Here is a 23,118-nt window from a genome sequence, read left to right as displayed (position 1 = left end):
CCTCCTGGCCTCTAGAGCTCCCAGCACTGCCTCCTTCCTGGGCCCAGTTTCTCAGCCTGGTGCTGGTGCCCTGAGACAGACACTTGGCCACAGAGAGGCCAGGGACCAGCGCCGCTGCCGTCTGGGGGTATGTAGCAACCTGGGGAGGGCTGGCAACCACCAGGCATGTGGTGGGGACAGCAGGCGTCACTAGATCTCCCCGGGGGCCAGGGGTCCTCACACCCCTTTCTTGCATTCTGCAACCTCCTTCTGGCGCACCAGTGCCTTGCAGCGGGTGGCCAGAGAAAGAAGCAGGGACATGGCCACCACCCAGTTAGCACAGCCCTGCCTTCTTGCCAAGAGGAACGCAAGAGCGGTAGGACCCGAGACACCGCAGCAGGGTGTCCGGGCCTCGGTGGCAGAGCGGGGGTGGAGGTGCTGCTGGAGCCTGGCACCATCATGGAGAGAGCAGGGCAGGAGACGCAGAGGCTGTTGCAACACCTAAATCCAGCCATTCCTACGCCTGGATCCAGCCATGCCTGAATCCATTCCTGCCCGTGGATTAACAGTCTCATGAGCTGATACGTTTTCTATTTTGAAACTGAAATGTCCTCACAAACCTACCGAGGAAGCTGTACTCCTGAGCACCAGTGTCCCGGTTCCGCAAGCTCCCCAGACAGAACGGTCCACACTTACCGACCCCGTCCTGAGACCCCCCGCAGACAGCCTCCCCACTCACCATGACGGGCGTGGTCATGCCCTGCAAGTGCAAGACATCCATGCTGGCCCCTGAGCCGCTCACCACCGCGTTGTTTCCCTGGCTTGGCTGGGGAAGGTCAAAGTAGGTGCTGTCTGGTTCCCTGGGAAGAGGGGAACAGAGCCGTCAGCCCCGGGGCACCCAGGCCCCGAGCTCGTGGGCTAGGCCTACACCTGTCCTGCCCGCAGGAGCCCTTCACCCCATCGCCTGTCTCCTCCGCTCCCCCTCCCTCCTCTGCCGGCCTCGCCAGGGCTAGTGTCTGTGCCCGGGGTGCGTGGCCACACGTGAGCTCTGTCCCCTGGACCCCTCCTGGCCCAGGAGTGCTGGCTGGAGGAAAGAGCCCGGACTTTGGATGCCGCACCCCCAGGAGAAAGCCCCCCGAGCCTCGCCCTGACCGAGTCCGGCCCTGGGCGGCTGGAGGAGGTACTCACAGGGATCTCCACAGGTGCTCGAACGTGGCCCCCTCATCGGCGGCGGCGGCGGGATGGGACATCTTCCCCGCACCCGGCCCGGAGGGCAGCTGGCTCTGCGAGGAGGGAAGAAGGACAGTGGGTGCTTGGGAAGGCTGGTCCCCGCCCTCCTTCAGCATCCGTGGGGTCTGGGCAGGGCCCGTGACACCGATGCAGACGCCGCTGAAGGCAGGGCACCCCTTCGCACCCCCCCGTCCGTCCTCCGCTTTCCGGGCCTGGGTCCGGCCTTGCAGACGGGCGGGCCTGACTCCAGACCCAGGTTGGGGGGGCGGGCGGTGCCTGGCACGGCAGGGGCTTCTCAGAGCTGCCACCTACGGGGTGGGGGTGACCACGGCACCCTCTCGGGAGGCTGCCGCAGGGCCCCGTGGGAGCTGGGGAACACACAGGTGCTGCATACAAGTGGGCTGTGCCTGGACCGCAATAAGGCCCCGACGGGTGTGGTCACCATTGCTCTGAGCTGTGTCTCCGGGTTTGGCCTTCGGGGCTCAAGCCGGGTTCGGGGGATCCCGATGCCCCGGGACACAAGGACGGCTCAGATCCCAGGCCACTCCCTCTCGGGAAGGGCATGTGCCGGGCACGCCCAGAGGCTGGAGCAGAGCCCCGGGCTTGAGTCCTGCTATGCCCCGAGGCTGCAGCACGTTGAGACAGCCGTCCGCCTCTGAGACAGGGTCCTCCCCCCCCCGCCTGGACACAAAAGCAACTCGGACCCCACGAGGCAGCCCAAAGCCATGGCTGTGAAGCTGGCACAGCGGCAGGACCGCCGCATGGTGCTCTCCCGTCACGGGAGATGCCCGGCCACACCGGCCTTTGTCCCCAGAGCTTCCTCTCCTGAGAGCATCCACACCCAGCCCCCACCCCGCCATGGCCTTGCCCAGGCCCGGCACAGCTGGGGCCCCTGTCCCCCGTCCCCCTGCGGGGAGGGGCAGGGACACCAAAGCCCACCCTGCCCGCTGCCCCACCCGGGCCAAGGTGGTGCCTCCCCGGGCCTGCCTCCGGGTCCTTGGCAGAGGGCCGTGAGAATCAGCCTGGCCACCGTCTGCCTGGCAGTGACCAAGCGGGCAGGCCCAGACCTGCCCGGAGCCTTTGGGGGAGGGAGGGCACACCCGCAATCTGTCACCATGTCCCCAGGTAGGCGGGCGCTGGTGGAGGTCTGTGGCCCTCTCCCGGGGCCGCCACGTGCCAGGCCGCTGGTCTCTGGAGCAGTGGCACGAGCCAGCGGGGCCGCCTCGGGGGCCGGGCCCTGGCGAAAGGAGGCCCCGGGCGAAGGCCAAACGGGATGGCCCGCGGCAGGCAGCTTAGAAAGCACGGGCCCCAAACCAACTCTCCCACGGGCTCAGAGAAATTCAGTGACCTGCTGAGGTGATACAGCACAGCCCTACGCACGAGGACGACGGAGCGGTCCCCTCAGAGTTCAAGATTAAGTTAGTCACCCCCGACGGCATGCACGCCTCCGGCACACGCTCTCCCCACAAGGGGTCTAGCAAGGCTGGGGAGTGCTGACTCGCATGCCTCCTATTCTGGGGAGGTCACTCCCACCCTGAGCCGAGCTGCCCAAAGCCCAGCGGAGGTGAGGTCGGGATGGGGCGGGTTTGGTAGGAGGCAGAACAGCGCCAGCTGCCTGGCTGCGGAGCCGGCCGCCCAGCCGAGGCTGGGCAGAAACCCGCCTCACCCACTCCCCACGGGGGAGCGGGGACCGGCCGGAGCGGCCTCTCGGTGTGGGTAGTATGTGCCGACACGAGGCTCGACTCACCCACTCTGGTGGGTCCCACTCTGTTCGTTTTGCAGATGGACTGTCCAAGCCCAGAGATGGAAACCACTTGGCCGACGGCACCCAGCAAACGGTCAGGAAGACCCTGCAGGCCCCCGTTCACGGCCGCACGGACCCCAGGAGCCAAAAGATGCCAGCGGCTCAAGTGTGCAGGACAGATGAATGGATAGAGACACGGTCCATCCACACAGCGGGGTATTACTCCGCACAAGGAAGCGTGGACACCCGCCGCAGCGGCCACGAGCCACGAGAACGTCGTGTTGAGTGAGAGAGGCTGACGCCAAGAACCACGCGTCGTGGGACTCCGCCCACCGCGTGTCCATGGCAGACAGACGCACAGACTGAGCCTCTTCCAAGGGGCTCCCGCGGAGGGGCTCAGAACCCTGCATCCCGGGGTTCACCACGCCTCTGAGACGGACCCTCGCGGGGAGAGCATCCCCCAGGCCCCGCTCACCCAGTCCCGAAGGCCCTTCAGCGTCCGCCCCGAGGACGGCCACTGGCCTCCACCGGTGACTTCTGCTCAGGTGTTTCACCGGCAAAAGGAAGGTCCGGAAGCCTGCCCTGCCCTGCTCAGCGGACGCGTGGGGCTGGAGCCAGGAAGCCACGGTGCTCCGCGATTTCCAATCTCCCTGGGAAACTCCCCAGAGCTGGTGGCCCTGACCCCAGGCCCCCCCTGGACCATGAGCCCACGGAGCTGCAGACCGGTCCCTGTCGGCGCCGGGGCGCCTGCCAGGGTGTGAGGATATGGTGATGTCGGGCGAGGATCGGGGCTGCAGACACGCAGGCCCCTCCCCGGGCGTCCTCCCAGGACCCCGTGGGCCCCGCTCCTCTCTCCACGGGACAGGGGCAGGGGCAGGGGCAGGGGCACGGTCTTCCCTATCCCCACGGCAGCATTTCGGCCACGGACAGCAGAGGTGAGAGAAAGAAATCGACTCCGAAACCTCTCCCTGCAAAGGGTCCCCGGTGACCCCCGAAGGCCCGCGCCTTAAATTTGGGACCACGTTCACCACGGAAACGTGGCTCTCGGACCTAATGGAAATTGCTTTCGCAAACGCTGCAAATCATCTTAAAAACCACATGTGTACGGGGGGGGGGGGGTGTGAGAAACGCTCTCGGGCAGTAACGGAGTCGTAAAGTGTCGACGCAGCGTCTCGCACGGAGCCAGCCGCCCTGGACGGAAATGCCCGCGCCCTCGAGGATCCAGGGGCCACGCGGGTGGATCCAGGTTTTGGGTGCAGGGCGTGCGGGGTGGGCCCTCGACCCCAGCTCACTCGAGCGGGGGCGCCACCCTCCCCGCTTTCAGCCTCTCGATGTGACTCACGGGTTTTCTCACCAGGGAGACCTGGCATCTACTGACATTTTCATTTTTAGTCACTTCTGGGAGTGGGGGCAGGGGTGCTTCCCAACACCCTACAGAACACGCAGCCCCTCACAGCGGAGAACCCACAGGCCCGGAGGTCAGTGCGCAGGGGAGACACGGCCACACCACTGCTTCTAGGTGCTTCTGGCCACGCCCTGGACAGGGCCTCTGGGCGTTCACATCACATGTCACACCCAGTCCCCACGCATCCCCTCCCCCTGCCTGGCACCCTGTCCCCTCTCTGTCCCTACCTGTCCCTTCCATGCCCCCTGCCTTGTCCCCTGTGTCCCCTCCCTGACCTCTACCCTGTCCCCTCTCTGTCCCTACCTGTCCCCACATGTCCCCTCCTTGCCCCCACCCTGTCCCCATATGTCTCCCCTGCTCCCTGCCATGTTCCTGTGTCCCCTGCCCCCTTGCCTCCGTGCTTTGTCCCCTCATGTCCTCTCACTATACCTCACTCTGTCCCCACATGTCCCCTCCACGGCCCCCACCCCGTCCCCACGTGGCCCCTCTGTGACCCCACCCCGTCTCCACATGTCCCCTCCACGGCCCCCACCCCGTCCCCACGTGGCCCCTCTGTGACCCCACCCCGTCTCCACGGGTCCCCTCCACGGCCCCCACCCCATCCCCACATGTCTCCTCCACGGCCCCCCCCGTCCCTACGGATCCCCTCTATGGCCCCCACCCTATCTGCATGTGGCCCATCTATGACCCCATCCTGTCCCCACGTGGCCCCCACCCCACCTGTATCCTCCCAGGCCAGGCCAGACCCCAGCCTCCTTAGGAAGCATCTGTCCTCCCTGACTCCTAGCCAGGATGCCCCTCATTCTGCCCCGTCACTGGCAGGTGGGGAGCACCCCTCGGCCGTGTGGCCACAGGACAGCCTTGCTAGCCAGGGAGGGTTGCTTGCCTGTCCCCGCTGCCTGCCCCGGGCTCCAACGCCACATCTGAAAAACTGGGGCCCCTGCGAGGCCCCCGCAAACAGAGGCACCCCACGCGTGGGAACGGCAGTCCCAGCCGCCTATAGAGCCCCGAGACAGGGCCGACGCGGGGCCCGCACCCCCCACCCCCAGCCATCTGGGTGCCCACACACCAGGAGGGGCAACTTCCTTCAGTTCTAAGAAACGAGGCCCAAGAGCTCCATCCTGACCCCCACTCACAAACACTCGTCTCCTCCGCTCTGTCACAAGGGCCGTGACGAGGCCCCTTCCCCCACCAGTAAACACTGACGCAGCAGACTGACCATCGCAGGAGGGGACCCGGGCCATCCTGGGCTGGACCCCTTCTAGTCACCCCTGTGGCCCCAATTCAAGGGCACTGAGAACGTTCTGGCACCCGGAAGTCCCCCTACCTGGGTGGAGGGCTCAGGCAGCTGTCAGGGGAGGACGGAGCGGGCAGGCCACCCCTCTGGGAAATGGCGCCCTTCCCTGGGTGGCGGCCCTGCTGAATTCCAGCAGGACGCTCGGGGCATTCAGGGCGCTTGGGGCCGAGAGGCCTCTGTCGCTCCTGCCGCCCACTGCAACAGGGGTGGCCCTGGCCTCGTGGGGGGCGGCCTGGCTGGAGGACCCGGCTGGAGTGCCTCCCTCCTCAGGGAGCCGGGGGCAGTGGCAGCAGCCACCTTCGCCCCCCTCCCCTGCCTGTGGCCCGGGCCACGTGGCCACAGGAGAGCTGGGCTGACCTTGCCACGCAGGGTAGGATAGGCTGGGTCAGGACAGGGCCGGCCAGATCCTCACCCCGGAGAGACGGGGTCCCGCGGGGCCCAGGGAGGGGGGCATGACTAGGGGCCTCATGTCCCCCGGAGACCACTCCCTGCCGCCCCTCTGCCCACGCTGGGGGGAGACCAAGCCCTGGGAAGGAGGGACAAATTTAGCTTCCCCACCCTGGGCCAGGGTGCACTTGTGAAATATGAAAACAGCTGGAGGTACCCGATTAAGCTGCCCTCTCTCCCTCCTGGGCTGGGGCCCACTCGAAGGGGGTGGGGGGAGACTCTGGAGCCACCCCAGGAGCCCCCCCTGCCCGGCCCTGCCCCTTCTCATCTGCCAGCCTCTTACCCCGGCCACCGGCCTCCGTCGTGGCCCACGGCCTCCTTCCCCTGGCACCTGGGCCCGCCCGGAGAACTGTGAGTCAGGTGGCCAGGAGTTTTGCTTTGAGTCTAGGCTTGGCTTTGCACCCACGTAAGACAGGGCCTCTGACCACGTGGGCTTTGTGCACTTCTAGAAGGAAACAATGGTAACACAAGCTTCCTGGGGCTGAGTTCAGGCCTCGGCTGGGAGAAGGGCTCGGCTGATCGGCGATGCCCCAGCAGCCCCGTGGGAAAGGGCTGTCGCAGACCAGCTCCTGGAACAGGAACTAAACCGGAAACACCCAAGCCTCGCGAACCAGCACGGCATCCCCGAGGGGGGGGGCTGAGACCAGCAGATCTGTGGCTCATTTTACTATCAATGTGGGAACACGCACAGAGAGGCGAGGGCACCCGTCCAAGGGCACACAGCTAGTTGGGGACCAGCAACCTTGCTCATGACCCCTGCCCTCAACCTGGCCCGACCCTCCTCAGCCTGCAACCCCACCTGCACACCAAGCATCCTGCCTGGAAAGCCCCTTGCCCAGCCCTTTCTTTGCCCGCCACCCCGAAGCCCCCACCCGCGGCGAGGGCCCCCCTGCCCTCTGCAGATCTGCCGGAGTCCTTCCCCCCAACACCTGCAGGTCCTGCCGAGGCACACGGCTCCTGTCCCGTCGTTTCCTGCTCTGCAGCTCGGCACTGCCCCACACCTCTGCTCCGTCTCCCGCTCCGTCCACGCCCAGCCAGCCCACCTCTGCTGTTTGGCAGCTGTGTGACCCTGGACAGGTGTATTGCCCATTCTGAGCCGCTGTTTCCTGCAGTGTGTGGGAAGAAGCCTGCAGGGTGATCCAGACACACCGGGAGCTCGAGAAACAGCCGCGGGTTGCAGTCGGCCAGGGGTCGCTCAGAGCAGGCGACAGTGGAGGCATAAGCCAGGCCTTGGCCCAGGGGTAGCAACGGTCACTGGCCCGTCCCCGGCTCGTTAGCAGAACCCCCGCCCCGCATCCTGGTCTCTCCAGGAACGAGGCGCCTGCAGGCTGAGACAGACCCGTGTCCCATCACAGGAGGAAGCTTTGGAATGCCCCAGCGGCTTGGACGGGCCCCCTGCTTCCTCCTCTAGATGTCAGCTCTCCCAGGGCTCGGTCATTGCTGCATCCCCAGAGCCCGGGAGCGTTCGCTCGGCACACTGAGGTGGCAGCTGCTCCCTGTCTGCACAGGTGACCGGCACAGTCCCTGGCTCTCTGGAAGAGCCTCCACCTCGGGGACCGCCAGGAGGGGGTGGCCGTGGAGCCCGGTGCCAGTGACCAGACACTGCCTCTCACCCACGGGGCTGCCAGGCACCCCTGACCTCTCTGTCTCCTCCAACCCTCCCCTCCCAGGCCCTGTTTCTACCCCGAGGGGTCACACTTCCACAGGCCAGCGTGGCATCATTGGAGGCGCCTGCTCTGTCCTCTGGAATCTCCTCTTCCCCAGACAAGCCCGTGAGCTCCTTCAACCGTGCTCTGGATGGTTGTTCCCAAACCATCATCCCTCCCAGCCACCCTCCTCTAGACACCTCTACTTTCCTAGAAGGAGATGCCCCTCAGGTGTGTCCCCCAACCCCCATGCAGACCCTCCGGCGCTCTGGACGCCTGCTCTGGGCCTGGAAACGCACTAACTGCCTGGGGTTCCCCCCCCCAAAGTCACTGACACCAGCTGCTTTGCCGACACTCAGTCCGACTCCCACAGTATGTTCCTCCCTGCTCTGAGGTCCCCTGCACATCCCACGTGACTTCCCCCAAGCCGGCCAGCCATCCCTCACTCGCTCCAGAAACATCCATCAGCGTTCCACAGAGCTGTCTCTGCCCCACGGGCTCCACCCTGCCCCCCACGCCCTCAGCCTGGGGGTTATCTTTCTGACGACGATGCCCGGTGTCTACTGTGTACTTTCTCCGTCCCAGCTCCAGCCTGGGTGTTCTGTATTTATTGACCTCAATCACCCAGGAGCAAGGAAAGCAGGCTGCACCCCTACTCTCCAGACGCTCTCACAGAAGCACAGAGAGGGTAGGTCACCTGCCCTGGGCCACACAGCTGGGAAGCGCAGACCGGGTCCGAGCCCACTCTCGTCCCCACCAGGCAGCCCTGCTCTCCAGGAGGTCCCCTCTATTGGGGGACAGACAAATAAACCAGCTTTTACCCCCTAGTGTAAAGGGCGCCGTGAAGGGGTGTGGATCACGGCCAGCGTCAGCACAAGGGTGCGCGAAGGCCCAGATGACCGTTGTCATTGCAGGTCTCCCAAGCTGACACTGAACTTGGGCGCCCGGGGAGAATGGGCACCGACAGGGTGGAGCTCGGCCAAGGACAGGCCCTGGCAGCCTTTAGGTCAGGGACAGCAGGAATAGCAGGGTGGGCCGGAAAAGGGACGGGGCCCTCTGGAGGCCACACAAAGGGCCCTGAGCCTGTGGACTACGGGGAGCAAGATTCAGGGCCCAGCTCTAGCGGGGACGCAGCAGGACGTTCGAGGAGAAGGTCATCCTGGCAGGCACACGTGGGCCCGGCGAGCCCAGAGGCAGGCGGTCGGCGAGGCAGGCCTTGGCGGGGTCCAGACGAGCTGGGAGCGCATGGCATAACGGACCGTGCCGACAGAGGGGCAGGGGGATGAGGACATGTGTCCCGCCTCCCCTTCCAAGCCGGTTCACGCCGGTTCACGCGCTGCAACCAGCTACAGGTTCAGTGCCTTTAGCCTGCACATGTGGGGCCTCTGTTTTCTGGCCTGTGCAGCGGGGATGGCCACACCTATCGACCACGACTGAGCCACACAAGAAGCTAAGGAGGGTGATGCCTGGCCTGGGCAGGCCGTGCCTCCTTGGCAGGAAGTGGAGAGAGAGAGAGTTCCCAGCAGGCCAAGGGGAGGAGGCAGCCGGAAGGAAGCTGCTTCTGCCCCCACCCAGCCTGCCCCCCCACCCCCACCTGGGGCCCTTTGGGTCACTCGGGGCCCCCCAGGGGCAGAGGGCTCTGCAAAGTGCCACCAGAAGGGGCTGGTCTTCCTTGCCCATCAGGGGAACCACGGACACGGCCTCCCTGTCTGCCCTCTGTGCCCCCAGGGCACCCCACTCCTGGGTGCCAGGTGGAAGGCAGCGGGGAGGGGGCTCTGTCCCCCCCAGCAGGTGGCTGCTGTGTGGCCGGGAGGCCAGGACAGGACCCCACGCTCAGGCCTGAGAGAGGCAGCCAGGCTGAGCCCAAGCCTACCTTGGCGGAGCCTGGGCCCCGAGGGTGGGTCGGGGTCGGTGTGGAGGCGGAGGCGGCTGGGAGGCCCAAAGCAGCTCGTGGCTGGGCAGGCAGGCGGTGGAGGCAGCGTCCCGGTCGCCTAGGCAATGACATTGGAACCAAGGAAGCAGCGTGGCCGGCCTGGAGCCTGGGGCCGCCGGGGCGGAGCGTGGCTGGGAGCCCTGGGGCTGGCGGGCAGCACCATGCCCTCCGCACGGCGACCTGGGGACAGGCCCCTGGCCGCAGGAAGCAGAGCTGGAAGCTGGGCTCGGAGTGGGGCTGTGTCAGCCACACCCGCACGTCCCCCTGTAGTCCTCATCAGAGAAATTCCCACACGCACACAGAAACAGAGAGCACAGTGCAACCAGCCCGTGAACCTACCCCCGGCCTCCGCGGCAGGCTGCCCTCCAGCTACAGCGAGTTCCATACACATGACATTCCACCCGCGACGTGTCAGTGGGTGATTCTAAGCGGCGGGTGATTGAAAAAGGACCCACCTTTTTCAACGTTAGGTCCAACCAGGAAGTTGATATTCAACCGTCTTGTGCTGCCAGTACGTGTGGGAGCACACGTACACGCACACACACGGCAAATTCGGGTAATTCAGTGTAATACGCGGCCTCGAGACCGGATTCTGATTTTCCAAGCACGTGGTTTTTGTTTCTTCTTTCTTTCTTTTTTCTTAGCACCTAGGTCTTGGGGGTTATGTATTTATTTATCTGTTTTTAATTTAAATCCAGGTTAGCTAACATCTAGGGTATTAATGGTTTCAGGAGAATTCAGTGACTCATCACTTACATATGACACCCAGTGCTCATCTCAGCCAGCGTCCTCCTTAATGCCCATCACCCGTCTAGCCCATCCCCCCACAACACCCCGCCAGCAACCCTCGGTTTGTTCTCTGTATTTAGGAGTCTCTCATGGTTTGCTCTGTATCTGTTTTTATATTGCTTTTCCTTCCCTTCTCCTATGATCATGTTTTGTTTCTTAAATTCCACATAGGAGTGAAAACATATGGTATCTGCCTTTCTCTGGATGACTTATTTCACTTAGCATTATATACTCTAGGTCCATCCACGTTGTTGCAAATGGCGAGAAGTCATTCTTTTTGGTCGCGAGTGATATTCCACTGTATACATAAACCATATGTTCTTTATCCCTTCATCAGTCGACGGACATTTGGGCTCTTTCCACAGTCTGGCTATTGTCGATAGCGCTCCAAGCACATGTTTTTAACAACTGGCCAGAAGGACCCTGAGGAAGCCCAGATTTGGGACCCTAACCTGTGTCACCACTCACTGCCCCTCCTTCCCCCACCACAGGCAGCAGCATAGAAAGCTCAAGCCACCTGACGGGAGAAGGGACCATGCAGACAGGATTAAGGGACATATCCAGGGGCGGAGGCATCTTGTACTGGGCGGGGGGACCCTGTATAACCACAGGGTCCTGGTTAGAGGGAGGCAGCAGGTCAGGGGGGCGCACAGGTGCTGACCTGCTGGCTTTGCAGAGGGAGGAAGGGACCACGAGGCAGGAAGTGCAGGCGCCTCTAGAAGCTGGAAAAGCCAAGCAGTGCATTCTCCCCCTCGAACCTCCAGGAGCACCCTGCGCCTGCACCTTGATTTTAGCCCAGAAAGATGGATTTCAGGCTTCTGACCTCCGGAACTGTGGGAAAGCAAATCCACGGGGCTCCAAGCCGCTAAATTTGTGGTAATTTGTTACAGCGGCAACAGGAGACCAATCCGGTCTCACGTAACACAAGTTGGGGGAACGTTGTTTGCAGTGGTTTCCTGGAGCAGACCCCGCGGCCCCGTGGAGTCTGGGGAGAAACCCTCGGCGGGGGGGCAGGGTACCCTGCAGGGTAAGGTCTCCGGGCTGGATGGAAACTGAAGATGCGGCCGACCCGGGAGCCAAAGCCCTCGCCCTTCAGGGACACAGCACACACGCACGCACACACTTCTGAGGGGTGCTGCCAGGGTGCTCTCGCCTGGACTCCCTGGGAGGGCGGGGTGGGGGGGGGCCGGCCACCCAGGGCGAGGGGCTCTGCTCCCTGACTGTTCCTGGGGAAGCGTCGGCCTGCAGCTGTGGGCTCCCCGACTCCTGCTGAACACGGACACGTTTCTGCAGAATAGCCCGCGTCCGTGTGCAGCCCGTGTGTCAGGCCTGGGATGGGGCTGCGGGAGTCCTGCGTGCGTGTGCACACGCCTGCAGGTGTGAGGCATCGTGGCCACGCAGGGACAGTGGGCGGTGGCGGGAGGGAGGTGTTCCCTGGTCCTGGAAAAGAGGCAAAGCAGCCAGCGGGCAATGCCAGGCTGCCCACGGCCGGCTGTTGACCACAGCAGGTAGGTCCCGTGACCTGCACGTCTGGGAAGCGGCCCTCATTGAAGCCATGCGACCCCGGGAGAGTCCCCCCCAACCCCGGCCCGTGAGATCTCATGGCCTGAGATCTCATCACCAGGGCTCCTGTGGGGGTGACCTCCTGGCACGCCCTCCTTCCCAGCCCATCCCCTGTAGAGAGACGGACGGCCTGACTCCGGAGGCTGGGGCCCTGCCTTCTGAGCTGGGTGGTGGACACACAGCCCTGAACACTTAGGGCTCACAGAACCTTGCCACAGCCCCCGACGTCCATGTCTGAGACCAAAGGTGGGTGGGTGGCCCTGAGTGGTGGTGTCAGACGGGCCTCTGGACACAGTCGAGGCAGCGAGAATGGCCACCAGCTTGGGGTGTTCAGTGGGGAGCCGGACAAGCATTCCTACACAACTTCCTGCCACCACAAGACCCTCTTGGAAAGCTCTTCCCGGGACGCTCTTGCCTAGGCTGGGGCCCGATGTTCATCCGCGAGGTCCAGGTGTGAACCTTGGCCCAGGGCCTGGGCTTCTTTCGAGCAGGATGAGAGCAGGACACCACCCGAGGCTCCGTCTGCGTGGCCGCACGCGCACTCTCTCAGGGTCCCGGAGCCCGGAGTGTGGGGAGTCTCGTGGGCCTAAAATCAAGATGGTGGCAGGGCTGCTTCCTCCTACTTCCGGCCTCTTCCAGTGGCCAGGGTGCTCATGTCCCTCGGCTCGAGGCCCCTTCCTGCAGATTCAGAGCCCATGCCTGCAGCCTCTGCTTCCACGGCCACGGCCCCCTCTGTCCCTGACCCTCCAGCCTCCGTGTTACATGGGCCTGTGTGGTGCCATGGGCCTAGCTGGATGCTCCAGGGTGATCACCACCTCCAGGTCCCCGACTGAGTCACTGTCCCTTTGGCCGCGTGAATAACATGACCAGAGGTCTGGGGCCTTAGGACACGGGTGCCTGGGGGGCCCCCACTCTTCCAGAAGGCCCAGGGTCGGCATTTACTCATTCCTGAGGCGGAAGGTCCCGCTTCTGCTGGGGAGACACAGGGCGCGCCTCTCTGCGGTCGGGCGGGGGGACCTTGGTGGCTGTTTGCTCAGCCGCCCTTCCTCCCTCGCCTCTGCGCCTCCTGCTCCCTCACGTTTACCAGCCACCCCTGCTTCACAAGGACGAGACCCCGGAAACGTGCTCGAAAGCGAAACAGCGGCCGCAAGGCAGCGCACAGGCCGGGACGCCTTCTGCTCCAGCCTGACACCCGGCTTTCTCTGCACGGGGACCGTGTTGAGTGTCTTACAGGCCCTAGTCCCAGGCCCTCACATCAGCCCCACGAGAAAAACTACTAACCCCATCTTACACCCCAGGAAAGGGAGGCGCGGAGGTCGTGCGACTTCTCCAACGTGGGGCGGTTAGAGGCTGGAAATGAACCCCGCACAAATCACGTGACCGAGCCGCCTCCTCCAGGCGCACCCGGGCGGCACGCGTACTTCCCGTGTCTGTTTCTGTTTTTCACGGTTCAAGGCCGTCACTGGGCTCCTGTCTCCTGAGCATCAGGTGTCCGACCACCCGCCCTCCTGAGTGCAGGTTTCCAAATGTCGAGGGAAGGGGCTTGCTGGAGCCGTGGGGATGGGCTCTCTTGCCCCCCAGCTGTCCCCCCACCCCATCCCACCATCAAGACCCGTCCCCACACCCCCCCACCCCCATTAACAAAGCCCGCTCCCAGGCCCTCGGCAGGGTGCCAAGGTCCGGTGGGTCCTGGGTGTGGCCCCCACCTGCCTGCTCAGACCCTGCAGGGAGAGGGTGGGCACCCCCTCACACACGAGCCATGAATGAATGGGCAGATTAAGTCTTCAGTGGAACACAGCATAGCCTCACTTCCGTACGTTTTTGGGAATCCGGAGAGCTCAGAAAACTGGGAGTTCTTTCCCTCCGTCTGGGGCAGACTCCGCTGGGCAGACGCGAACTCTAAACCCACTCAGTGTAAACGTTCATTGGCACTCTGCTGCAGGAACGGGGGAGAGCTGGACTGCGGGGCGTTTCCATCGGACCCGTTGGTGGTGTTTCTAAAATACAAGATTCACGGGTGGGGGGGCCTGGGTGGCTCAGTCGGTTGAGCGTCTGACTTCGGCTCAGGTCATGATCTCACGGTCCGTGGGTTCGAACCCCATGTCGGGCTCTGTGCTGACAGCTGGGAGTCTGGAGCTGCTTCAGATCCTGTGTCTCCCTCTCTCTCTCTGCTCCTCCCCTGCTTGCACTCTGTCTCTGTCTCTCTCTCAAAAATAAATAAACATTGGGATGCCTGGGGGGGCTCAGTCGGTTACGCGTCTGACTTCGGCTCAGGTCGTGATCTAACGGTCCGTGAGTTCGAGCCCCATGTCGGGCTCTGTGCTGACAGCTGGGAGTCTGGAGCTGCTTCGGATGCTGTGTTTCCCTCTCTCTCTGCCCCTCCCCTGCTCACGCTCTGTCTCTCTCTCTCAAAAATAAATTAACATTCAAAAAAATTTTTTAATACAAGATGCAGGTACTGTGCTACTCTTCTAAAGTATTCTTCTTTTAATCTGAATTCTGAAACACCAGTGGCCCCCAGTATGACACCCAGATGAGGGGCCCAGATGAGGGACTGTGGGTGGCACTCTGGGACCACAGTGTTTCTGGGAAGACATTTCTTCCTCTCACCCTACAAAAGCCAAGCTTTGCAAGATCACATGAATAAGTAGCACATCTGGGGTGAATTTGAGCCCCTTTCTAGCCGGTTCCTAAGCAGGGCCACCCTCATCATGATTTTGTCACCTTTTACCATCAAGAACTCTCGTCAATGGAATGGCTTCGAATAGCACGAAATTCGAAAGGTCACAAAGGGCAAAGCACTGATCCACACCCCGCCTCTTGGATTTGGCAGGGCTGTCCTGGCCACCAGAGAAGGGGGTTGGAGAGACAAAGCAAACGGAGGGGTTTTCACTACAGTAACTGGAAGAAGGAGAAAGTCAGTAACTCAAGCTCTGCTGGTCACTCACACTGATCTGGGGCCAGACAGTCCCGGAAACTCTGGAAAAGCAGCCGGCCAGGGTTCCCAGCCGTTTACGCCGTGCCACTCCCCTTGAGCCTTTCTTGTTTTAAAACATGCTGTCCAGAAATTACTCTCCTACACATTTCACCGTGGAGAGTAGACTCTTTGTCTCATTCTAAATATTTTCAAAGATCAAATCAACCAGAGGGAGATTTGGACAGTGTTCTTGGAATTACCTTGACCTCAATCTTACAATCGTCTTTTCTGTTATTTTCTCTAGAATTCATTAGTTTCGCATTAATCCAATTAGCGTCCTGTTTACCAAATGCCTCGTCCTTACATTTACGGCTTGGTCTGAAAGCTCAGGGAGACGTCCCCCACTCGATGCCTCCTCCCTCATTACTGCCAAATAATTAGTCAAGGAGCATCCCTGATCAAAAATTAAGAACCCAGAAGCAAGTTGAGGCTTGCCTTCCTCCGAAAGAAAAAAAAAACCCGACAAGAGATGCCTAATTACAGGGTTTTGCTGGTGGTCGGGGCCAGCGGGAAGCAGAAAACGGCCAGGAAGAGGGAGCGGGCAGTTGAGAAGGTGCGGGTCACAGCGGTTCAACGCGGAGGGCCTCGGTTTACACCCCAATGCCTAGCGGCCCTCACTCCGCTCCCTAACGCAGACCCACATTTGCATAGGGCAGATGCCAGAGCACGCGGTCTGGGGAAGCACCGTTCGGGTCTGTTTATTTAACTGTGCGCCCACACTTATGAGCTTTCCCTCGTGACACCTGCCACCTCTGCAAAAGTGACGCCTGTCTCTGTGGCAGGTGGCCCACAATCCTTACGCCCCCTCTACTCGGCATCGCTTGGTGGGAGGGCAGGACCCACGCCAGGACCCGTCCCCCCACCTCCGCCCGTCCCCACCCAGCCCCGCCAGAGTGTGCACGGCCCAGGTGAGCCTCAGAAGAGACACCTCTGCATCTTGCTCCTGTGGTGCAGACCAATGGAGGAAACGGAACCCAGGAAGTCACCTCTAAAATCCCAGGAAACGGGACAGGAGGGGTGAGGGGACATCCTCCCTGCCCATTTTAAAGGAACCGGTGCACCCCCCCCCCCCAGGGAGAAGCCACCTGCCCAATTAGCCAGAGGCTTCCCCAGATGTCCGCCCCCTCCCCCAGGGCTTGGCACCTTGGAGCAGCAGGTGAGCAATTAGAGCCCCTGCCCCCTCCCCACAGGCATCCAGGGCCACAGGGAGCGATTCACCAGCTGGTGCTGGGCGGGCATCAGGGACAGGAACTTCCTGCATGCAGCCACTCTGAGCAGGATCACAAAGGAGAGATGTCCCTGGCTGCACCGGGTTCCCAGCCTGGCCCTGCGCGCTCGGGCCCCGCACCATGGCTGCTGGAACGGCCGGACGGGCAGTGCCCAGGTGTTCTGTGCCTGCCTGGTGAGGGCGGGAGGGGGCTGGACCAGGCTTCCCTGGGGAATCCTGCCCTCCGGGGATCCCAGGTGAGTTCCCGTGGGCAGCTCACAGGAGGGAAAGGCGAGGGTCTCCCTAGGGAGACGGTGAGGCAGGCGGGCCCACAGCTCCCATACACGTGAACACCCTGGGAACTCCCCTCGATCAGGACGGCCCGCTCAGGCTCTGCCCCCGCCCCTCCCCCGCCAAGCAGTCACAGCCACACCCTGATTTGAGACTTCTGGCCCCCAGACCCAGAGAGAGTAAGTTTCTGTTGTTTAAGTCGCCCGGTCTCTGTAATCTGTTACGGTCGGTGCTCCAGAAAACCACCACAGCTATCAAAGTACTGAAAACGAAAATTTGTGACTTAAATCTGGACCTGTTTCTGTACGCATGAAATGACAAAGTCCCACTGCGGGTCTCATAACTCCTCATTTCAACTTGGTGACAAGCAGAAACGAAATTTTTTAATTTCTACGGCCACTGTGATGCACGGTGAAAACATCGGTGATTCCTCTCACAGAAAAAGTCACAGGCGCCACTCAGATAGGGGTTTGCTGTCACGTCCACAATCGGACGGGATGCTGAAATTCATGCTGCAGAAATGATACAAAGAAAGGTTTCGTCTTTCCCCACCGCAGGTCACAGCATCCCTACATTCCGGTTTAGATGGTCCCGCAGCACCAGGGTCGGGCGGTGTCCTGAGGTCGCAGCCCCGCGGCTCCAGTCCCGGCTGAGCTCTCTGCCCTGGAGCCCCGACTCCTGCACCCTGCTGTTTGTAACCTTGGGCAAGTGCGCGAGTCTCCGACATCTCCACCTCCCCTCTGTAAGCGAGCACCCACTCTGCGGGCTGTGAGGATTACAGGGAAAGAATGTACCGAGCATTCAGCTCAGTCCCAGCTTGAGCCACCGCTCGATGTTAGGTATTATCAGAGGTGTTCAACCAAAACTTGTTGGGCTGAAGTTTTTTTTTTTTTTTTTTTCTCTTTGGGTCTCTGATTTAGGGCAGCGTGTCCCGGAAAAGAAAGCACTTTTGATGAGCAACTGTCTGCTCTGCTAAGGAATCCTGGTCAGAGTGGGCAGAGGTGGGGGGGGGTGGGGGGTTGGGCGGACAGGGGGGACACATGGAAAGTTTATAACCACTTGTGCTTCTCTCTTGGAGCCCACTTGGCTATGATGTGTCTTTAACTTGAAGCCCAGTGAGCGGAGGGAACTTTTCTAGAAACCAGAATCCACCTTCCTCTACCTAACGCACAAGGAAAGGACTTGCCAGGCGTCCCACGTAACTTGCTTCAGAGGCAACTTGTCAAGGAGACGTGGTTGTGTGTTTTGATGTGTCCTCTGCGTTTGTGAAAGAAATCCGGGCAGGACCTGGACAGACTCGGCAGGGGTAGGCGGAGAGGGGGAGGGGGAACCAGTCCATAAGAAAGCCGGTCCCACCTGGAGAGAAGACCCCTAGGGTGGCGAGGGAGATGCCATGTGCTCCTTTCCCTTTTCTTGCTCTATGAAGGTAATACATCGGAACATGACATATTTTAAAAACATTGACTCGCCACTCCCACAGAAATACCCAAACTGGGAAATAAAGGCATACGTTCCCCTTTCGTGGGGGCCGGATGGAAGAAACCCACTTGGAAAATGTTTCTGCCTTTCTGGCAAACCGGAGGTTCACCGTGTGGGCGACGTCTTTTTTCCCCCCTTATTTTATTCTATTTTATTTCATATTTTATTTTATGTTTTATTTTATTTTATATTTTGTTTTATTTTATATTTTATTTTGTATTTTGTTTTTATATTTTATTTTATATTTTATTTTATGCTTTATTTTATATTTTATTTTATCTTATTTTTATTTTATTTTATTTTTTTATTTTTTAAATTTTTTTAAATTTTTATTTATTTTTGAGACAGAGACAGAGTGCAAGTGGGGCAGGGGCAGAGAGAGAGGGAGACACAGAATCTGAAACAGGCTCCAGGCTCTGAGCTGTCAGCATAGAGCCCGACGCGGGGCTCGAACCCACGAACCGCGAGATCATGACCTGAGCGGAAGTCGGACGCTTAACCGACTGAGCCACCCAGGCGCCCCTGTTTTATTTTATATTTTATATTTTATCTTATGTTTTATTTTATGTTTTATTTTATCTTATTTTTTATTATATTTTATATTTTATATTTTATTTTATTTTTTATTTTATACTTTATATTTTATTTTATGTTTTATTTTATTGTTATTTTATTTTATATTTTGTATTTTATATTTTATTTTATTTTATCTTATTTTATTTTATTTTATTTTACTTCATGTTAGTGACGTCTTTCATACAAGTATCTAGAGGGTAAATTCCCCTCAAAACTGTCTCCCACGTGGATGAACATGCCGCCCCCACCCACCCTCCCACCCATGACACGAGTTGGTTCCCTTTCAGGTGTCAGAACCCAGGGGGTGAAGGTCTGCCTCTCTCCCTATGTCCTCAGGCTCTCCACCTCCACCCTAGCTGTGTCTTCGCATGTGCTCAATGTTACAAATCCACTCCCAGATGTGGGTGGGGCATACTCTATAAATAAATCCCCAACTGAGGCATCCTGGAGGCAGTGCCCCTGACTGGGGGCCATCAGCCTCCGCCCAAGCCCTGGGCAGATTCCTGCCTGGATGCCAGCCACTCCATTCCCTCCCAGGGGAGACCTGCTGGCCGCCCCAGAGCTGCCCCCACGCCCCGGCTCCTGGCTCTCCCAGCTGGGCAGCGGCACCTGGAACCATCCGCCATCACTTTTGAGCCACTTCGTGAAAGGCAGGCATTGCCTTGTAATTGGGGAGAGGGGATTCGAACCCCAGCATTCTGACTTCCACATCCCCCTGCTTCATCTCTGTCTCAGACTGGCCTTCCCATGGGCTACCCTTCAGAAATTGGAGAGACGACCCTGTTCCCCATGGCCTTCACTAGAAAGACAGCGAGTAGGGCATAAGCACTGCGGACAATCTCCAAGTGCCAGCTGCCGGGCCAGCTCACCTGCGGCAGCCCCGGCCGACAGGCCGCTGAGCAGGCACAGCCCCGCAGCCTTGTATTTTTCGAATCACACGCACAATCCGTGAATTCGCATGTTGCAAAATCTCAAATTGTTCTCAGTGCAATGCCTTTTTATCTTTAATGGGTAAATCAAAAGATGGGTGGCTGGACCTAACAGGAGACCCCAGCCTGGGAATGCGATACATTTCTGTACTCGTCTTCTTCCAAAGGTGATTATGAAGTCTATACAAATAAACAGCACCAAGGAGAGCAAACAGAACCAAACCATTGTGCTAACGGTTCCCAAATGTCCAGTGATTTAATAAACAATCGTTGGGACCGATTGACCTCCGGTCAGAAGTTAACCATGCACTGTCTCCCTGGTCCCTTGCTGGTTGACAATGGTCTACCTGTCACCGGTCTATTTATGTAGCCATGTGCACACTTTCTGCATATCCGGTTAGGGACCAGACAAAAATGCAAGCTGAGTAAGAAAGTAAGGATAGCTCCCTCCCTCCAAAGGCTGAAAGGACAGTGGATGCGAGGGAAGGAGGGTAGGGAGTGAGGGAGCCAGGACAGAGGAGCTGCTTCCCCAGGGTGGGCCGGGGGCCTGACTCTGCTCCTCCTGAAACAGGCTCAGAAGACAGACCAGGCACCCTTGGCCAGCTCGGAACCACCTGGAGATGTCCCTCTGGAACCCTGGCTCTTTAGTGACTGACCCCATGGATGTGGCTTGGTGGTCACGCCCAGCATCGGGGTCTAGGGGAGCACTGGGTCTCAGCCTCGGGGAAGCGGGGAGTAACGCGGCCGGATTTCTACAGCCCTCTTGGGTGCAGACGGAGCGAGAGGGCACCGGCGGGGAGGAGCTTGTCAGCGACAGGGACGCTCACCAACTTCCATCGGCACCTGCACTCCGACCCGGCCTCTTCCCCGTCACCTTCGGAGCCTCCCCTCAGACGCTGGGGTGGAGAGGGGTCAGCTGGAGGTAGGCCCTCCGGGAATCCCAGCGACGCTGTTCCTCCCCCCAGAGCCACTGCTGGCAGGCACCCCCCCTCCCCCCATCTCCTCGCGGGCTGAACTCCGGCCACTTCCCTGCCACCCGCGCGGCGTCCCAGGGGCCGGTCGGACCCCGGAGGGGTGCCCCACGTCATCCTCTCTCCCAGCTCCTGCACGCTCGCCCCCTCCTCGCAACCCCTAGCTTCTGAGCCCGTGTGCCCCCCAGCCCCGCGCTCCGGCCCCCGCAGGCCGCGCGGCGCCACGCCCAGGCCCCCTCGCGCGGGCTCGCGGCGCTTCCTACCTGGTGCAGTCGGAGCCCGGGGGCATCGACGCCGGAGCCGGCCCGGCAGTGGGTGCACGGCGGGCACGGGCGGCCCAGGCGGGTTATATGCGCGCGCGGAGGGGAGGCGCCGCGGGCAGGGGCGGCCGCGGAAGTTAGCGCCTGGCGCCGCCGGCCGGGCGGGAAGGCAGCGCGGGCCGCTCAGCGCGGCGGGAGGAGCGCGGGCGGCGGGGCCGGGCCGAGGCCGAGGTGGCCGCCGGCGCCCCGCCCCCCCAGCTGGCCGCGTGCGAGTCGGGGTCCCGGGCGCGCTCTGCCCCGCCTCCTTCCCGCCGCCTTTTGGCGCGCGTCGCCCCTGCGGAGCCCGCTGGGCCGCCTACCCCGGGCCGGACGCAGGCGAGATGGGGACCGCGACCCTCGGCCAGCTTGGGGGCCGCGGGCGAGGGCGCGCGGGAGCGAGGGCGGGCAGCCAAGCAGGCTCCGCGTCCCGACGCCTTGCCCCCCCCGCCCCACCCCACCCCACCCCCCAGACGCCGCATTTTCCCGACACCCCGGGCGGCCCTCCCGCCCCCGCCGGCGCTGGGCTCCTCCGTGCGCGGGGCGCTCAGACCCCCGGGAGCAGGGGAAGAGCCGTCCTGGTCCGCGGAGTGTCCGCCCTCGCTGCCGGGAGCAGGGGTGAGGGGCGCGGTCCCAGGGCGAGGGGATTGGGTGGGGCCGTTTGCGCCCGTGGGGCTCCAGTGAGACTCTGAGGAGGGCGCGCCATCTATACTGACACCGAGCCGAGGTCACGGCCGCTCCCCGGCTCCGCTCGGCATTACGGATCCGCAGGGACCCTCTGGGAACGACTGTCTGGCCCCAGCCCACACTCATCCTGGGCGGAGGTTGTGTCCCTTGGCCCCTGGGGAGGATCTGGTGACGCAAACACTCCCAGGTCGCGGCGCGCACCCTGCTCCCTCCCTCCCCTGGCCGCCGCCTGCCGTCCCCCAGCGCTGGTTTCTCTTCTTCGCGCAGGTGCGCGTGGGCGTCCACGGCGACACGTGGATCGTGCACTCGGAATTGCTCTCTACGCTCAGACACCGGCCTCGGGCCGAGTCTTCCCTCGGACCGGTGTCACCCACGGCTCCACGGGTCTGGACCCACTCTGGGCGGGTCCTTGGCCAGAGAACCCGACCCGCAGGACACGTTTGGAAAGGCTCTCGCGGCGTGCACCTGCCGTGAACTGCGTTCCGGTGCTCTCGGGACCCGTTATCGGCCTCCGAGCCGGCGTCCCCAGGCCCGCGTGACCCTCGTGTCAGTGTCGCCTGTGGAACTGCGTACGAGCCGGGCTGGTGCAAACTGGGTTCTCCGGCCGCCTGGGTCCGCGTTCACCTGGCGGACCTGGCTCACTTCCACCCACCTTTACTGCTCACCCACTGGTTTAGATTCGCGCGGGCTGGAGACACAAAGACGGATGGAGCTGGCCCGGCACAGAAAAGTCTGGTACCGCCTAGCTGGACGCGTGCACGCATCCCCTGCCCGTGTGTTCCAAAGGGGGGTGGCGGGGGACGTCGGCAGGCTGCAGGCCGGGGGCTGTGAGCACAGAGGTGTGGGGAGGGCCCAGGCTGGGTCTGGGTTCTCAGAAGGGAGGGGCGAGAGTGAGTGTCTGGGTCCGCCGGCCCCGGTAGACTGCGGAGGCTCTGGCAGGGCCTGGTCGGGTCATGGGGCAAGCCTCCTTCGGGGGAAGAGGACCAGGGGTTCCCAGAGGGCGAGAGGACAAGGCACTCGCGGGGGAGCCAGCAAGGTGCGCAAAACTCGCGCTGACATAGGCGCGCGCCGTCCTGCGTGGGCAGGTCCCGGGTCGCGCCCTGCGCTCTCCCTCTCCTCCGCGCGGGTGCAAACGCCAAAGGCATTCTCCCCAGATCTGCGTAGTGCCCGAGGGGAGGCGAGGGCCTCCCTGCAGGCAGGGTTGCCCAATTCAGCCAAAAAGAAAGAAAAAAGAAAAGAAAAAAAAAAAAACCCAGAAAACGAATACGTACTTATTCACCGTGTATAACATACAATGTGTGTATATACACTATTACGTATTTAGATAGAAGCGCGTAGGTGTCCGTAAACGTAGTTACATCTAAGCGTATTCACGTGTAAGTGTAAACACTCAAACGTAAGCGGACACACAGGACGCCCGTTTACATTTGAAGTTCAGATAAGCGGGTACTTTTTTGGTGTTTGTCCCATACAGTATCTGAGAGCATTTTCCCACAAAAATGATTCGTTGTTTGCCTGAAATTCAACTTGAGCGCGCGTCCCGCGTTTTCGGTGTCAACCCTCGCTGAGGGGCGGATCGTCCTGGTGGCGAGAAGCGCGGCGGCGCGGGAACGTGCGAACTACAAGCCCCACAATGCTGCGCGGTCAGCCGGGGCCCTGATAGGCCGCGAGG

General features: G+C 61.4%; 2 protein-coding genes and 1 non-coding gene across 5 annotated transcripts in view; 2 read left to right on the top strand and 1 right to left on the bottom strand.

The window, feature by feature from the left end:
- The window catches only part of TP73 (tumor protein p73), a 62,286-nt gene extending 41,441 nt beyond the window's left edge, over nucleotides 1-20,845 (bottom strand). Inside the window, exons 1-3 of one of the 3 annotated variants that reach the window (XM_042996212.1) lie at nucleotides 20,727-20,845; nucleotides 1,168-1,262; nucleotides 719-839 (exon numbers count right to left, since the gene is read on the bottom strand). In XM_042996212.1, coding sequence (XP_042852146.1) covers nucleotides 719-839; nucleotides 1,168-1,229 — 183 coding nt within the window. In that variant the 5' untranslated portion in view covers nucleotides 1,230-1,262; nucleotides 20,727-20,845. Of the gene's footprint in view, nucleotides 1-718; nucleotides 840-1,167; nucleotides 1,263-6,385; nucleotides 6,458-9,621; nucleotides 9,724-20,726 lie in introns of those variants that run through there. The other 2 variants (XM_042996213.1, XM_042996210.1) reach the window with 2 other exon arrangements.
- Nucleotides 14,059-14,143, top strand: TRNAR-UCG. The gene has a single exon. It is a non-coding gene; the product is annotated as a tRNA-Arg (tRNA).
- On the top strand, nucleotides 19,302-22,949 carry LOC122241365. Its single transcript, XM_042997272.1, has 3 exons — nucleotides 19,302-20,414; nucleotides 21,714-22,285; nucleotides 22,921-22,949. Exons 1-3 carry the CDS (start codon nucleotides 20,113-20,115, stop codon nucleotides 22,947-22,949), a joined length of 903 nt encoding a protein of 300 aa, XP_042853206.1. The 5' UTR covers nucleotides 19,302-20,112.
- Nucleotides 22,950-23,118: the final 169 nt, after the last annotated feature.

This window comes from Panthera tigris, chromosome C1 (genome assembly GCF_018350195.1).
Source record: "Panthera tigris isolate Pti1 chromosome C1, P.tigris_Pti1_mat1.1, whole genome shotgun sequence".
Classification (NCBI taxonomy): domain Eukaryota; kingdom Metazoa; phylum Chordata; class Mammalia; order Carnivora; family Felidae; genus Panthera; species Panthera tigris.
This window is presented reverse-complemented; position numbering and strand designations above follow the sequence as displayed.